The following is a 16463-nucleotide window of genomic DNA, read 5'->3' on the forward strand; positions in this document are numbered from 1 at the left end:
AAAGCCTTTTCAGACACAAACTCCTGCATATAAATTTCACACAATGATCACTTATCCCTCAAGTATAACCTCTTCTTCAGTTAAGAGGCCCCAATCAAAACTGAGTCTGAACTGCTGAATACACTCTAGATGTTTTTTTAGGTCAAGTGTGTTAGTTTGACATATATAGCAGGCTTTCCATAGCTGATAAAAACATGTGTTGCTATTGCATGCTTGGAGAGCAAAGGCTTTTTTTAGGAATGACTGAATACTAATGTCAGACTACATGTTTTTGGTGTTTTTTCTTATAGTTGTTTATGTACGCTATCATTTTGGTCTATTTCTTTGCGGCATTTGGTGCAATAAACTTTCTGAAATGAATGTGAGTGGTATTTGGTATCTTCCTTTTTACAATTTACTTCTGAAAATGTTGTTTTTGTTTTTTTTTTTTTTTGTAGTTTATACTTAACAGTGCATGGACATCCAATAACCAATTAGTGCAGTAAGTGAATGTTGCAAGAATCTAATAGGAAGGCTTCACAAGATTTGAAACTTAATTGAATACTATTCACATCTTTGGAAGCTGTACTCCAATTATGTATGTAAACAACAACTCTTATTGTATGAAGTCTAACTGCAAGGAATAGTGGTAAGTGAGGATCTTAATGGTTGGCATAGGTCCTGCAGAGGTTCCCTGTGCCTGTGTGACTAGCATCTAGCTCAAACGCACATGAGAAGAGCTATGTGTTGCTGTTGCATAGTACATCCATTTCTTAAAAATCACTCAATGTAAAAGGAATTAATGACCACCTTGTGAGTACTAGACTATAACATTGTTGGTGGACTTAAATTAGTTTTATAAGGAAGTCTTTAACTTGTGTCAAACCCTCCATGAACTAAACTTCAGTTTAGCATTGCAGACTGAAAAAGCTGAGTTCATGTTATGAGCACACGTACATCTGATTTTCAGTTGTGATATTTGCTTGGTTTAGAACTATCAGCTGGGTGTTACCTAGAAGGCAATGAGCAGCTCGAAACACTGGAAGCCTAGGATCTGCAGAGCACTTTAGGTTCTGCAGCTTATCGGAAAGTCTTCATAAAATAAAAACAGAGAAGAAAGGATCACTTGCAATTATGCTTAACATCTTCGAACAGGTGGGTCTTGCTTGTACTGTGTAAGTGCTTATCTGTAGAATGAAATTTTCTGAGATTCATTTGTTGGTCAGGCTAACAAGGATTGCATATAACAAAAGCCTACGAACTTCGGTATCAAGGGCTTTTCATTGTTCTCTGAATATAATTCCTGGCTTTCTGGTTTTGCTGTAGTGGTTATCAACGTTGAAGTCTTTGGAAATCGAGCATAAGGAAATAAGGAGATCTAAGATACTAAATGCTTCTGTACACAGTTGAAACGAGGAGAAATGTCTGCTGTGCTGTCTGCTACAACTCTGGTGTAGTCTGTGCAGGAGTACTAACAAACACAGTCACCTGCTATAGCTTTAGCTAAAATTGGTGTCTATGACAATGGAGGTTTTTTTTTTTTTTGAAAAGTACATTGAAATGTTAATGCTGTGGTAAGCTGTAACCTCAGTCCAAATTGTGTAGCTGCCTCCCTATTCTGCATTTAAGTGAGAAGGTTTGAAATGATTTAATAGTTAATGCCTGTAATAAGGTGAAAAACCTGTTACTCCATCCAGTCTTTCCTCCTGTCATACTGGCTGCATCTGCAAGCTTCTTGTGTTGTCTCTTGCTCTGTGTTCATTGGCTTGCTCATGTGCAAGTGCAACGTGTTTCAAGAAAAAAAGTTAATACTGAGTTCACAAGTTGAATTTGGCTCCAATAAATGCAAGTGTAGGGCAAAGGAAGAGGGACAGGACCCCCCTCAGCTAGGAACAAGAGAGAGAATGAGTTGGAGATCCAACTCTTGATGTCTCTGCTCGTGGGTCATTGTATTGGCTTGGGGGGTTGTGCTGTGGAGCAACCTTGGTTTTCACACAGGGTTTGTAAGGTCCCATGAAGTTTTTCTGCTCTGTTTTAACCGATTTTTTTAAAAAAAGTGTGGTTATGCTGTTGCTCTTGACAACTTGTTACACTTTTTTTCTGAACTATGCTTAGCCATTCTCTTCTAGACTTTGTATGGTATGGACTGCCTGGCAGGTTAGCAAGAGGCAGAGAAACAGACAGACAGGTGTAACATAGCCAAGCACTGGGAAGGGGTGGGGACCTGTGTTAATAAATACTTTGGTGTGTCTAAGACTACCTTCTACCTTTTGGCTTTTAAAATTGACAACTCTGCATTGTCAATTTTAAAATTTGTCAATAAACTGCAGTAAACTCTGTGCTTATATCAAAAAATGTGACTCAAAATATCAGTGAATAACTGATTTAACCTTCTAAATAAATGGCAAAGAAATACAGAACCTATGAAGAGATTCTCCTTACATGTAATAAGGAATTCAAGGTTACAGTAGACATGAGTAAACATGAGCAGTATCATAAGGCAACCATGTCTTGTGCCAGTATTCCACCATTGTCTTTCTCACTAAATGAAAAAGTTTTGTTAATCATCTATGCACCATATCCTTTGAATTTCCAAGTATTTGCAGTCAAAGAGAACACAACTGTCAATGTTAAATGGGATTTTGGATATAAGGGATATGTAGCTGAGTGATAAACCATGAGACTGTGACCTATAAGTCTTCCAATCACATATAAAATTAGCTTAAGTAGCCACATGCTAGTAATCCACATGCTGGAAAATTACTCTCATAATAGTTGCAGTCAGTTGCTGGTTTGGCACAATCCCAGAGCTAAAACAGTTTAAGTAGTACAAGTAGAGTAGCATCTTGTCTAGAAATCCTAAAGGTCAACACAAGGCCAAAGGGCTTAGAAGTGACAGCCAAGCACTCAAAAATAAATATAATCTCATAAATTGGATTTCTTCTGTTTGGAGTTGCAGTGATGCCATTTGCAATCTGGCATTTGGTATTTGAGAGACTCCTGTGAGGAGTCTCACAAGTAAGCTCCCACTTCTAGGGGAAGGGAACTGTTTGTGGATGCAGAAATATGGATCAATGCTTACGTCTGCTTGAGATCTTCCTGGGGTGGTTGTGCTGTCTGATAAAAGTGCTGTGGAGTCAAGGACTTCGATAATGGGCTCACAAGAATGTTTTCCCTTCTAACGTGGATTCCGATCCTGTATATAACACGTTTGTCTCAAATCTGTCCTTAATTTTATCAACCATTTAACCTTATTTTACAACCTCATCTTTTTCCCAGGTAAATTAAAGCCTGGAAGGTTTTCTCCTCTTTTCTACTTGTTACTCTTATGTAAATGTTTTCATTTTTCTTTCTTTGGTGTTTTATGGTAGTGTAGCACTTTTTTTTTTTTTAAGGTTTGCAAAGGTCATTTTAGCTTTAAGATGGACAAGTCTCCTAAAATTCTTCATGTCAGTTTTGAAAATTATAGATGTTTTGCATTGAGCATTTTTGAACTGTTTTTGATTCCCTGGAATGTGTAAAGTTTTTGACATTTATTCATGGTGTGGCCCTGCTTTATGTGAAATTGAAAATCCTATGCCACATCTCCAAACCAATAGCTTCTCCTTCCTTCTGTAGGTGGTGGGTGGCTGTAAGGGCCACTGCAGCCTTGGTGCAAGCACTTTAACTTTTCAGGTGTGTTTCTAATGGAGAAAACCCCTCACCTTTTGATTTGGGAAGTGCCGGTGGTTGAGCTGCCTGAATCACAGCTGCCCATTTGCTGCGTGGGTGAAGGTAGCCTTCGTATCTGCCCAAGTCCCAGGCGAGCCTGGCCCGTGCACCGTGGCCTTGTTGTTCGAGGATGTAGGGAGCAGGCTGCCTAATGTGAGCATGAAACAAAAATGGAATTAGTGCTGAGGAAAAAGGTGTTTTGTTTTCTCTTCCCCCTTTGTCCTGCTTTTTACAATAATGACTTCATCCTGTAGGGGCTGGATGTCTCTGACAGAAAATGGCAGCTAAATCTGGAGACTCATTGAGCGGGGTCTCCTGCATGCCTACCTGATGTGCCTCACAGGGTAGGTGAGGAATGGACCTAACTGTGTCAGCGCTGTACAATGAGGGATGTCACAAACACCAGCCTTTCAAGTGAGTGTGTCAGGCCCCTGGTATTTAAAACATTCATGTTAGGCCTAGCTATGGCTACACCCCCTAAGGTAGATAGCCTTCTCTGGGCTTTCATGATGCCACCTTCCTGCCACAGGAATGCAGTGGTCTCGCCTGTTGCCTAGTACTGGGTAAACATGCAGGGCCAAAGATGTAATGCCCGTTTGTAATGTTGCTAAATAAATTCTGAGTGCTGTGGGTAATTTGTTGGCTACTGGGTGTGGCTGGAGGAGTAGCTGTGTGCTATTACGTGCTTGCTTCTGCGCTCCTGGTAGCTGAGGAAGCTGGTAACTCAGGAATGCTGTTTCCATCTTCAAAAGGCTTCCTTTCCAGAGCCGCGTGATGCTTAAACTACACTGCTGCTAAGTAGCTAATCCAACTAGTTCATCGCTGGGATCATACTAAGCTTTATAGAAAAGCTGGCTTACCCCTCCCCCCTCACTTCTTAAATTAGCTTTCTCTGCTTTTGTTCAAAATACATAATGCTTTTTCTGCGTGTGTTTTTGTTGATAGTAGCTGCTCTGCCAGCCCCGGAGAAAGCAAGTATGGAGGTTGCGATTGGAGCTGTGAGGAGACTTCAAACTTTGGTATGGTCTGAGAGCTGACAGCTGGGTGGATTCCATTCCAGGAGACAAAGTGCTTGAAGCAGGAGTCCCTCATGATGTCTGTCCCAAAGGATCCAGGTGGAAAATCTCACCTGTAGGTGTTGCTATTTGCACAAAGTCCCGCTCCTTCTTCAAGAAAAGGGGATTGCACACAGAAGAGCTTGGTAGCTCTCTGGGGTGCCATCTCTGGCAGCACCCCGCTATGCTTTACATTGTAATGCTTCCCGTAGTTTGATGGTTGGCTACCATTGTGCGCACTTGTCTCAGCTGTGAGGCTGGGCTGAGTTACACTACAGTTGGGGTTGAAGCATGGCAGTGAACTTCAGAGTGGACTTCTTGAATTTCAGGGCACTTTTACGTACTCTGCAACAAGCATGGAGTGTCCTGATAGCACAGCTACATGTATGCCTGCTAGCATAGTATAGCACTGAGCAGCAATGCTAAGATGGTCTCTGGAGTTACCATACCTCTTCCTGGTCACTAACATACCTTAATCTTAGTGCTGTGCTGAGTTAACCGCACTGATTAACCCCATTCCCAATTCTTGATGAAGTCAGACCAGTGGCAGAGCAGGAATTTTCACCCTGTGCCTGTGGCTCAACATCAAAGCAGCTCCTGTTTGTTTTCCTAGCATTTTGGTAATTGCTGCAATTCCTTACAGAAAGGTGAGGTGTTGGTCCAAAGGCATGCAGGGATGCCATGGCTGAAGTTAGTGCCTGATCTTCTGAGTCACAAAATACATTTGTCATCTGACAGTCCTACTGGCTGGGCTGAGGAGGAGGAAGAGGAGTAGCATACTGCTTCATTTTCCCTTTCTGGCAATTCCTTTAAAAGCCAGAGAAATAGTGTCTGGCATCCAGGCTTCTGTCTGTCTGTCTTTTGGGGAAGAAAAGAGGAAACTAATTCTCTCACTCTTAAATGCTGCCTTGAAAGCTCATTGTGTACAATCACAATTGTGTCTGTAAGGGTAGAGATTTAGCTGAAAGTATTTACCACACAGGTACTGCCAAAGAAATATAATTGTTTTCCAAGCACCTGCTTCTCTACTATTACACATCTTTATTCTTTGCTTGGGATGCGTTAAAGACATGGAAAAAGTAACTCATGACAAGCTGCTGAGCAACACTTAGAAGTAGCAGCAGTTGGCATCCACTCCAGGGAAGTGCTAGTTTTCAGGCAAATAAAAGCAGAAGTGAAAGATGAAGCTTGTCTCTGAATGAGCTTCTCATTTGCAGCAGTGGGAAGGTGTTAGAGGCAAGCATGTGGAGTGTACAAGATGCTAATTTACTGCTTCACAGAAACAGCGTATGCTGTCAATTTTTAGATTGACGGGCAGGTAGTTGAGATAAATGCTGTATGGCAATGCAGAATCTTAACATCTTTCTATTTCAATATAGGAAACAGATATAATGCATGCTTCCTCTTGAAGCACACTGCAACCAGTGTAAATAGCTTTACCCTATGTGAAAGGGTAGGGGCAGGAGGAAATACAAGAAGAATGAGCAGAAAAGTAAAACTATGAGTCATAAATTGCAGTTCGCTCCACCGGTGTCTGTTATGAGTTCCTAATTCAGTCTTGGTGCTGCTTATTTTAATCTATACGGTGGGAATCAGAAGATCAAAAGCAGCCCTGACCAGCCAAGATGTGATTGTCACTCTTGGAGGGGATGAGTTGCCATGGCAGTCCCGGCAGTTGTTCCCAAGGGGCGGCCTGATCCTGGCCAGCTGCTGGGCAGCTGAGGACAGAGGGTCCCCTTGGGGGGAAGGTGCCTTTGGGATAATTAGACAAACATAAACTGCGTCTCAAAACAAAGGATTTCAGATGATTTCTTCCTGCTGCTGGAGATTAAGTAGTGGCTCTTGTTGCAAAAACAACGTGCTGAGAGACACCACAAGTTGCTGAAGAGAAAGGCAAGTGTCAAGCCCGGGCGTAGCCTGAGTTATTCTCAGATGCCAAGGGGAAGAAATGCAAGGTTCAATGGCAAGAGAAAGAACAGGCTATGTGCCTGCTATGGGAAGGAACACACATGGCTGTGGTCTCTGCATTCAGTGGACTAGGTTCCTGTGAGGCCAGGTCTGAGCTCACCATCCCGGTGCCTCGCAGCAGGTGAAGGTGATCACAGGTCTGCCCCCTTCAGCACAGTCCCCTTCACAGGGGGATGGACTGGGAGTCCTGGGCTGTGGGTTTTGTGTTAGTTAAACCACTCGACTGCTGATTCCTTGTTTGCCAGCAGAAATCTTCCCTTGTGTACTTCCTTGAAGCAGGATGCCAGACTAGAGCTGCTACCCCTGCCTTGAGCTCCCACAGCCAGGTGCCGAGGATGAGGGGGAAGCATGGCTCCTCTTCCCACCATTGCCTACTGTTACTTCAGCTTAGCTGTGACAGGGAAGCTGGACCCTGGAGGTGGGGCGAAGTAACACAGCTGCATCTGTCTGTAATACAGAAATGTGTGTTTTGTAGCACTAGTGCCAATTCAATTTTTATTTCCCCCAGCTGCAGTCAGTGTTAAAAGCAGGTTTCAGCTGGCTTGCCTAGCTCCAGCAGGGCATCAAAGAGCTCAGCACTGCAGCCCCTGCTGCCCTTCGTGGTGCATTGCCTCGGGCCTGGTTCTCACTGCACCGGGGAGTGCCTGAGGCACCCCATTGAAACTGCTCCTCACTGCTTCCTTCCAGGCCCTTGCCCCCACTGCGGCCTTCAGTGAGGGTAGCTGCCACTACTGCTAATTGCAGTAATGTCCTAATGGGTAACTTCTGGAGAAGTACAGTGCAAATCCATGCAGTTTCCAGTCTGTGACAGTTTCCTGATCATTGGGGTGAGCTGGGGGAGCCAAGCATCTCCCCTGGCTGTGAGGCCTGCAAAGGGCACCGCGCAGCTCTGCGTGCTTCAGGAGGGGACTTGCCTTTTGCATGAGTTATGTCTGTGACTGTCAAGTGCTCTGAGCACAGGTGAAGGAAGCTGCTGATAAATGAGGTGTAGCAGCTGCTGAATTGCTGTCATGCTGGCTGGGGAAAGGCGAAGTCACCAGAGAATGAAGATGAAGTGCTAAGCATATTTTGCACTTGGAAAGCGGCTCTGTGGAGATGATGGGGAAGAAAGCACCATGTAAAAGGCTTTCTGACTTCTGCTGCAGCTGTTGTTTGTCAGGCCTGATATTCCTCCATGCAAGGAGCTGCCCCCGCTCAGCTTCTTCAGATAGGATCAAAGGGGTCAGCTGGAAAAATCCATAAAGAGGTGGAACAACTTGAGGAAGAATGCAAAGGGCTTGAGCAGCAGCTACTAGGAAATCAAGGTCAAATAATGCCCCAGTGGCTGAGGCTGCACGCAGAAGCCTGAACTCTCAGGACCCAGCTATCGTGACTGGGTAAAAGATGGAGTCCATACCTCTCACTAGTTAATCTCTAGTGTGTGAGAAGTGGCTGTGTGCTGACATCTGCAGAGAACAAGAAACTGTTTCTTCTTTTGGTGCATTTGGCTCACGTGAGCCTGGGGCTTTGCTCTAGGCCTCGTGCGAAATCAGCAGCACCCTGCAGTAGCAGCAACTATTCAAACTGCTGCGGTTGAGGCATGGGAGCCCAACTGGAACTCAGCCATCTCGTTAAGTTAGCCAAAAACTTTATTAAGAATACAAACTTCTGTTTTTTTAGACTTGTACTTCAGTGTACTTTGAACTTGTCCTCACTTATTTTGGTTGTCCCTCCCTCCAGTTCAGGGCTTGTGACCACTAGTGCTATTTGTACCTTTTGCAATATGTTATTTCAGTTATACATTAAACACAGTGAAGCTGAAGTTTCTGTAATTTACTTAACTTGAGCAAAGGAAGCTAGATGATAACTGGCAGCTATTAAAAACTTCCCTTAAAACCAGCAAGAGAAACAAAGCTGCCTTCTCTCTTTCACTCTTGCTAGTACCCCGTGCCTCCTGGTGTGGTGGAAATTCAATTGAAAATTTTCAGTAAATGTGACCTCTGCACATCTGAACTTTGAAACTTTAACACTTTGAATTAAAAAGCATTTTGGTAGCATAAGTCTGATAGCCTACGGTCTTCACAAATCACTCAGAGCTAAAGACCCTGGCTGCTCTGCTTTGCTGAGCAGCTGACTCCAGCCTAACCACCACAGACTAGATGGACATACTGTGTTGCAGCTACTGTCTGCCAGTATCTGCTAGAAATTGTATAGCTTTCTACATTTTTTAAATGGAAAGCTCTTACCACAATTGACAAAGACTTGCTTCTAAAAATACAGTTTTGTAAAATCAGGTATATCCTCATCCGAACTGATGAATGAAGTACGATTGTTTAGTTTCTGGCTAAATATCTTAACACCAGTCTGCACAAGCGAGTATCTTCTTTCCTGTGTTCTTACAGATGCAGTAGCCATATGCAAATAGTTAAAATGCCGGCAGAAATAAGTTTTTTTCACTCCATCTTTAGAGCACTCCGATTTACCTTTAACATCAGTTCTCTCTGCATTTCTCACTCTAGAGGTCATGAGTGAGACGTGGTGTCTGAAATGAAAAGAAGGGACTTTGATTCTCAAAAGAGCTGAGATAGAAGATGTACAACCACAGCCTCTGTTAACAGTTTTTTCCTGCTTGTTGTGGGCTACTGGCAGTGTGGCCCATCATAAGGGTGCTCATGTTCATTTTCCCTGTCAGATCCCCCAGAGGAAGCCCCTCTCTTGATTTAGCGACCATATGCTCCCTTAGCACAAAGAAGCAAGGGCAATCCAACCGTACGTGAGTGAATGGTGGCTTCCAGAGGCATGTGAGCAAAGTGGTGATTTAGTCCTTCAACTTGACAGATCTGGGCTCTTTCACCATCTCTGTCTGCCCAGGCATTGTGAAACCTCTTAGCACACTGCAAAATTCCTCAACTGTAATGCCTCTTTCCCAAAGGTGCAATAAGGTGAAAAGTTGGCCTCTCAGCCTGTCATTTGGCATGCTTGCCGTGAGGTTGTAGGGCAAAGTACATGGCTGATTCATTTCTCTACCATGAGCCTGCCTGTGCTGAGGTATAATGCGGCATTGCTCCCAGGGGCTTCCAGCTGTGCTGAAGCAAAATATGCGTTTCTTGACCAGACTGATTTCTGCAATTTCTGCACGTTTTGCAAAACAGTTGACAGTACTGCTGAGCAAAATTTACAGCCAGAAGACTCAGCCCCTTCAGAAAACCAAAGAGAGGTTGCAGTGCATTGTATGTATTTCAATAGTTAATTACTAGGGCTCCTAACACGCATGTTGAACTGATGCTAATGTTAATGGTGTTTTTAGTCACCCTTTTCAGCTGAAAAATGCTATCACGCCAATGAAATGAAAAGCTTAAAGTGCAGAAAAGAAGGGTCTGCAGCCAGCAGTTTGCCTACTTAACAAACTTCCCCAGCTCCCAGCCTGTATCCGTGCTCTCTTAGTATGTGAAAAATGCTCTCTGTGCCACAGTGATGTCATGAGCCCAGAGCCCGATCGCTGCTGATGGGTTCCAGCTGGGCTGCTGATTGCTGGGAGGCACTGCAAGCTAAGCACATCCTGCCCTGGTGGAAGAAGCATCCAAAACCTACCTCATTCCCAATGTCTCCTGACCAAAAGCCCTGATTAGTTAGGAAAATGTTGACCTTCTCTGCTATATCTCAAATGCAGCAGCTTGCTGCTCATTTTGAGCTCTCTCTACCCGCCCTCTTGCTGATTGCTGCATTAGCTCCACGCAGGTGTCCACTACCTCAATTGAAACCTGTATTAATGGAGAAGTTTTTATATTAAGCTGGCCAAGAGATAGGGGCCATCTTTAGAAAGAAATCCTGTTTTGATGAGAGGAGGCACTCCAAAGAGATGTTTAATCACTGAACATCAAGCGATAATTAAGGTAAAGTTTTATATTATTCATGTTAATAACAAAATGGCACACTGCATGGGCATGCACTGGTCCAGTTACTCTTTTCATAACCAGAATCCTTTCTTTGCTTTCTCTACCCCATCCGTAATATTTTTTTCTCCTGTTCATCTTGGCATATCTAAAATTAGATGAACAGCTTTCCCAGGCAGGCACCTGTCCATGCATATCAAGTTTCTGGTGTACTGTTTGAAGGCCACAAATAGATTAGTTAGCTCTTTTCCTTACTGTACTGTCTCAAAAGGGAAACTGCTGAGGCAAGGTCTTTTAGGAATGTAAATGGCTGTCTATCCTACAAATGAAGAAACAAAGATAAATGTCAGCCACGTGTGACTCCTTGGGAGATGACTCGTTTCCAGCTGGATTGCTTTGGTTCAGACATTCCAAGCCAACACTGTTTTCACTGTTGAATTAGGAAATCAGGAATTTAATTGATGAATCTGGTGCATGTATTTTCAACAAATTGTATGTGTTTTAGAGCTTCATCTACAGTACAGGGTTTGGAGATTACTTGTGTGCTTCTCCCCTATCTGAAGTCTGGATTCAGCGCAGTAGAAGACTGCAGGTGAAACCAATTTTTTTCCAGGCTGGGTGTTGTGAAGTGGGCTCTGTGCAAGCTGGGCACACGCATGAGCAGAGCCTAGTACATGTGTTTGCACGCATGGCTTCTCAAGAGTTCTGGCTCTTCTTTTGTGGTGAATGCTCTTTGCTAATCCTTTTCACTTAGGACAGAATAATTCCTGATGTTTGTGGTTATTCTTCTTTTGAAGCAGGTTATACACAAACTGCGGTGGCACATCCAGGCTACAGTTTCAGAAACACTGCTTGAATTTAGTGTTGATGAAAGTCTGATGTTCCAGCTTGGAGTCAACGCGTCATGTGTCAGGCTTTCAGCAGCATTAACTTGCCAACACCTATAATAAAATCCTTATCCATCTGGCTATCCTTAACCACAAAACCAACAGAAAATCTCAGTTACTATCCAGCTCCAAACCTGTTTTCTTACTGAACCAATCTGGATGTGTCATAAGCCATTTAAAAGCTCACATCAGTAATGTTCAGTGGTTTTGTTTGAATATTTTGCAATTTAGAATGCTAATTCTCTCTTGAAACTTTCCTTGAGTAAGAAAGCATTGATTATGATTTTTTAAAATATATATAAGTTGCATAGATTGGTCCTTGATTGATGTTCAAGATACAGTTATGCAAATAAACCTGTATGTATCAGGATAAGAAACTCACGTCCACATACCATTTATTCTGTAAGGCAGTCAACATTTCTAGGTTGTCAACTCTTTGGTTAATTATTTGCATTCCTACCATGCCTCAGCTAAGAGGCAAATCTGATAATCATTTATGCTGCTACAGTAATGATTTTTTATTACATTGGCAAAGAGAAATTAAAATAGAATTAAGGTTGCAGAGGGCAGCATTCACTGGTAGGAAGAGAGGTGAATGAGAAAACGTGGTTTTACCCCACTGGGTTTTAAGGCTGTTTGCTAGACAGCAAGGTCTGTTGAGGCCCAAGAGCTGTCTGTTCGTTTTCAAGTTCCGAACCAAAATGTGTGTGGGAGAGGACTGGTTGAAGAAGGACATCTCCACCTCTCCAGCTTCTGCTTTTGTCTCCTCCTGGCTTACAGCCTTTTTCCCATCCTCTGTTCCTGTTTAGGGGCCCTCATGTTCCCACCTTTTCCCATCTTCACCTCTCTCACTTCACAGTTTTCCTACCTTCTCACTTAGACCTAGTCTGCCCTTTAACTGTTCAAAGGGCCCAGAGCACATACGATCACTGAATTTATATAATAAATGATTATAGATTTCTTTTGAGGATAATGAACTGTTGCCCCAAGCTGTACGGCTTGATCAGGTGAAAACTGCTAAAGCACAACCTCATCATGGTGGCAAGCTTGAGAAATTTCAAGTCTTGATTCCAGAGGTGTGAGAGCAAACAAAACCCATTCCTTTTATTGATTTTATTTTTAATAAGGGAAAAACAATGTAATTCCTCAATTCTGAAATAAAGATGATCTGTTATAGCTGAATTTTTTTAAAACCTGAGACTGCCCATCCACCAACAGGCATTTTAATGGAGTGGTGCATTAGGAAAATATTTAAATCACCATCAAGCACTTTGTTAAAAGGAACGATAATTACAGGTGGTGTTGCCTCTAATGCTTGGCATACAGAAACCTGACCTACTTTTAAATATCACTCAGGACAAAAATGAGAAGAATGAACATCACAGGTAGTACTGTGTTCCTGCCGTCTATCTGGACTGATGAGTATTCATATTTTTGCTTGAACAACATTTTAGAAAGACAAAAAATCAGCAAAATTTTCTTCCTTCATTAACTAAGTGCCTAAGAGATAAATGGCAAAGAGCTAGGCTCATCAAGTCAATATGAGGTTGCAGATTAAATGAGGCAATAAATTTAGCCCAGATTAAAAGTAAATTTTCTTGTAGCATAAAAATCGCCTTTCAAAGTTGTTGGAAATTTTACAGAATGCAGGCCAAATTTATAGGGACTAACACTTTGGAGCTATAGATGAGAATGCAAAAGCAGTGTACGTCTATGGGAATGGCTACAGTCACTGGAACCAGAGCACTGTGCTGCAGATGTTTGGGCAGGGAGGAGAAACTCCCTGAAACTGAAGAAATATTAGTTTGTGTTAAATATTCAAAGTTTAGTGCCAAGTAACTATCTTCTAAATAAATGCTGAGGCATATTACGTACAATTAGGCTAAAACCAATGAAATAGTTTCAGTGTAGTTATTGTTTTCTTCAATATTATTATTTTTTCCCCGAGGAGACTTTTGACAATGCATTTCTCATATATTATCCAGTTTATGGAATTATATGTCTTATTCTACATATGCCTCTTTTAAAATATTCAATAGTGTGTTTTTTAATTTATGACTGAATGCTTCAGCATCTGAGGAGGTAGGTAAATACTGTTTGTCTCATTCTTGTAGCTAAGGCAGCTGGGGAATAGGCAAGTCAATGCTTTGTGATATGATGTATTGGCATTTTGCTTGTGACTAGCAGCCTTCTCAAAACTGAAAGCATGACCTTTTGTGAAATGGCATTCTTTTATTGAACAAATGTGTTTTTAATGTATTCTGTTATAGCTGCTTGCTGTTGTGATTATATGAAATTGAACTGCCTTTTACAACATTAAAGGCTAGAGTGGGAACAAAGGGGCTGAGCTGGTTTTCGCTCTTTATTCTCTTCTGCAAATCTGCAAAAAAGATTTGTTGTAGCCTGTGCTGCAAATATTAGATCTTAGATTCTATGGTTTTGCTACAGGGTAGCCTGAAGTCATGAGTTAGTGATGTGATAAAGGGGAAAACTGAGCTGCAATGCTTTTTTATCACGTGTGTTTGAAAAAAGTAAAAACGTTTAGTCAGGCCGACTGAGTCTTTTCCCATTTGCTTGCAGCTTTAACTGGCACTGTAACCAGCAGTGGCCAAGAACAGGTTATGTGAGTTCTTTGTGAAACCCCTTTATGCAAGAGGCAACATCCTCTTTCCTTCAGCTGGAGGCTAAGAAAACTGCAGGTCAAATTTCTGCTTATGCCAAAGCCACACTTCTCTGTGGCCCCACAGCAAGCACAGCATCAGCAATTGTAATTCCTGACAGTTCTGAGGGGAGAGGAAACCTATTTATTTTAGAGAAATATGGAAGATATGTTCATTACCAAGAATGTATCAGCAGAAGGCACAAGAAAACAACGTTTATGCTTCACGGTTTAAAACAAAAATGTATTCTAGGTCTTGGATGTAAGGAAAAAAAAAAAGAATTGGTGTGCAGCTGGCAGCAAGAAGGTAGGAAAACTGACTTCACCTTTGGGGACATGACAGCTAGGAACTGGGACTATCAGCTTCATCTCTGAACATGTCCACAGTTTGAATGGTTTTGCTGCTGCTCACTTGGATAGATACTACTAAGCACCTAGGCAAAGCTCAGAAGAATGCCATCCTAGCCTTATTGTTAGTCATGGGTGCGTCCATGGAGATAAAAGCTGCTGAGAATGTAAATGGTCTCTTTGTTACAAAGAACTGCAAGATGTTAGTTGTTGGGATATTAAATATTTCTTTTTGTCCAAAAGGAAGAGAGTAGGAAAAATGCATTAACACTGGGAAGAGAAAGACCTTCATTAGTAACATCTGGGGTAGACTATTCCATTAACACAGACGGTGGGAAACAGAAGTCCAGAGGGGCCCAGTAGGCTCCCCATGGTGTTTGTGACTTGAGAGCCACTTGGGACAGCGCTTGGAGTGGTTTTTGGATCTGCTTCTGAGGATGCAGAATGCGTCTTCCTTTGACAGATCCTTTCCCATCCTCTCAGCATAAATTGTGGTCTATTTGGGGAATATCTCCATGGTGTAACTGGTCTCTGCAGAGGGAGGCAGCTGCCAGCACTTCCTACAGCAGTCATGCACTGGCTGGGCGCAGTTTGGCGGCTCTGCGTGTCTGACTCATGGTGGATCTGGGCCTGAGGTTTCAGGGAGTGGGAGGGGGGGTGTTGTTGTTTTGTTCCATTTTTATGTTTGTGCCTAAATTAAGCACTAAGGAATGATGAAGAAGAAGAAGGATGATCTTGTGGTGAAATGTATTCAAGTGGCAAGCTGTAACTGGGAACTGTTTCTGGCTCCACCACATCTATGGGCAAGGGCAAATAATTTGAAATCTCAGGGTTTTCCCATTTATAAGATGAGGATGAAAGGGCTTGTGAGAGTCTGAATGCTTGGGTACTTTGCTTCCCAACAGAAAGAGCTAGAGAAAATAAAATCATGGCTTTCAAATCAATAGTAAAAGCAGACAGCAGATAAATTTTCTGTCGCTGCCCCTTCCTTGCTCTGGCAGCATGGTTCTGGCTCTTGGGGGGCTCTGGGGCGAGGAGGAGGATGCCCAGCACTGCCCCACACAAAGCTGCTCTGCTGCGTGGCAAGGCAGGCTCTGCCTCGCGTGCCAGGGATGGCAGACGGAAAGCGATAGACGCTAAAGATAAGTTTATCTTTTCTGTGGTGTATCTGAACACGTAGTTTATCCTGCCACATGCACAGGGACAGCGCTGCACGAGAACACAAGGCGATTTATCTCCGGCTGTCTCTGACTACTCCAGTGGGCTTCACGGTACGACTCCGTTAATAACAGAGGAAGGGAGAGTTCATTCTGATTTTGCTTGCTCTAATGGGAAGTAATTCCCCTGAAGTCAGTGGGATCGCAGTAAGAGCTGTATCAATTCCTGCGCCCTCAGGCTGATGAGAAAAGTAATCTATGGTCATACTGCAGCAAGCACATTTTAGATATAGAAACAGCCCAAGGGAAGGGAAGCGCTCTGTAAATGATATCAAAGCAAGGCATTTAGCACACTAGCATTCAAAGCACAGGCGGCTGAGGAAGGCTGCCTCTTTGCCCAGCGTATGATGGCTGCTGCCCGGCCAGTTTTCTCCTCCCGACCTGTTTCCTTCACCAACTGGGAATCAGAAAATACTGCTGCATCATTTCTACAGACCCCTCCCTAGCATTTTGCCTTCCCACCTCAGCAAGAGGTTATCCTCTTCCACCCTCCTTCACCAGCCACCACTATGGGGCCAAAGAATTTCACAAGGCCAAAAATTTTCATCCCCAAAACAGACAGGCGTGTCGGAGAGGCAGATGGAAAATGACAGCCGCAGGCTTTTGGGTGAGCCCAGTCTCAGGCTGCTTGTGAGAAGACGGACTAAAAACATGAGGAAAAAGAGGATGCAGGGTGAGGAACTGAGGGGACAAAACCTGTCACTGCAGCTGGGACAGCCCTGCTGTGGGGCAAGCTCCGAGCACAAGGCTCAGCGATGGCTCCTGGC

The 16463-nt window shown here is 43.1% G+C and overlaps 1 protein-coding gene across 1 annotated transcript in view; it reads right to left on the reverse strand.

The window, feature by feature from the left end:
- Positions 1 to 3564: 3564 nt before the first annotated feature.
- SPMIP2 (sperm microtubule inner protein 2) overlaps positions 3565 to 16463 on the reverse strand; it is a 34123-nt gene continuing 21224 nt past the window's right edge. Inside the window, exon 4 of the mRNA XM_068681108.1 lies at positions 3565 to 3838. Within this exon, the coding sequence (XP_068537209.1) occupies positions 3643 to 3838 (196 nt within the window). The 3' untranslated portion in view covers positions 3565 to 3642. The remainder of the gene's footprint in view (positions 3839 to 16463) is intronic.

This window comes from Anas acuta, chromosome 4 (genome assembly GCF_963932015.1).
Source record: "Anas acuta chromosome 4, bAnaAcu1.1, whole genome shotgun sequence".
Taxonomy (NCBI): domain Eukaryota; kingdom Metazoa; phylum Chordata; class Aves; order Anseriformes; family Anatidae; genus Anas; species Anas acuta.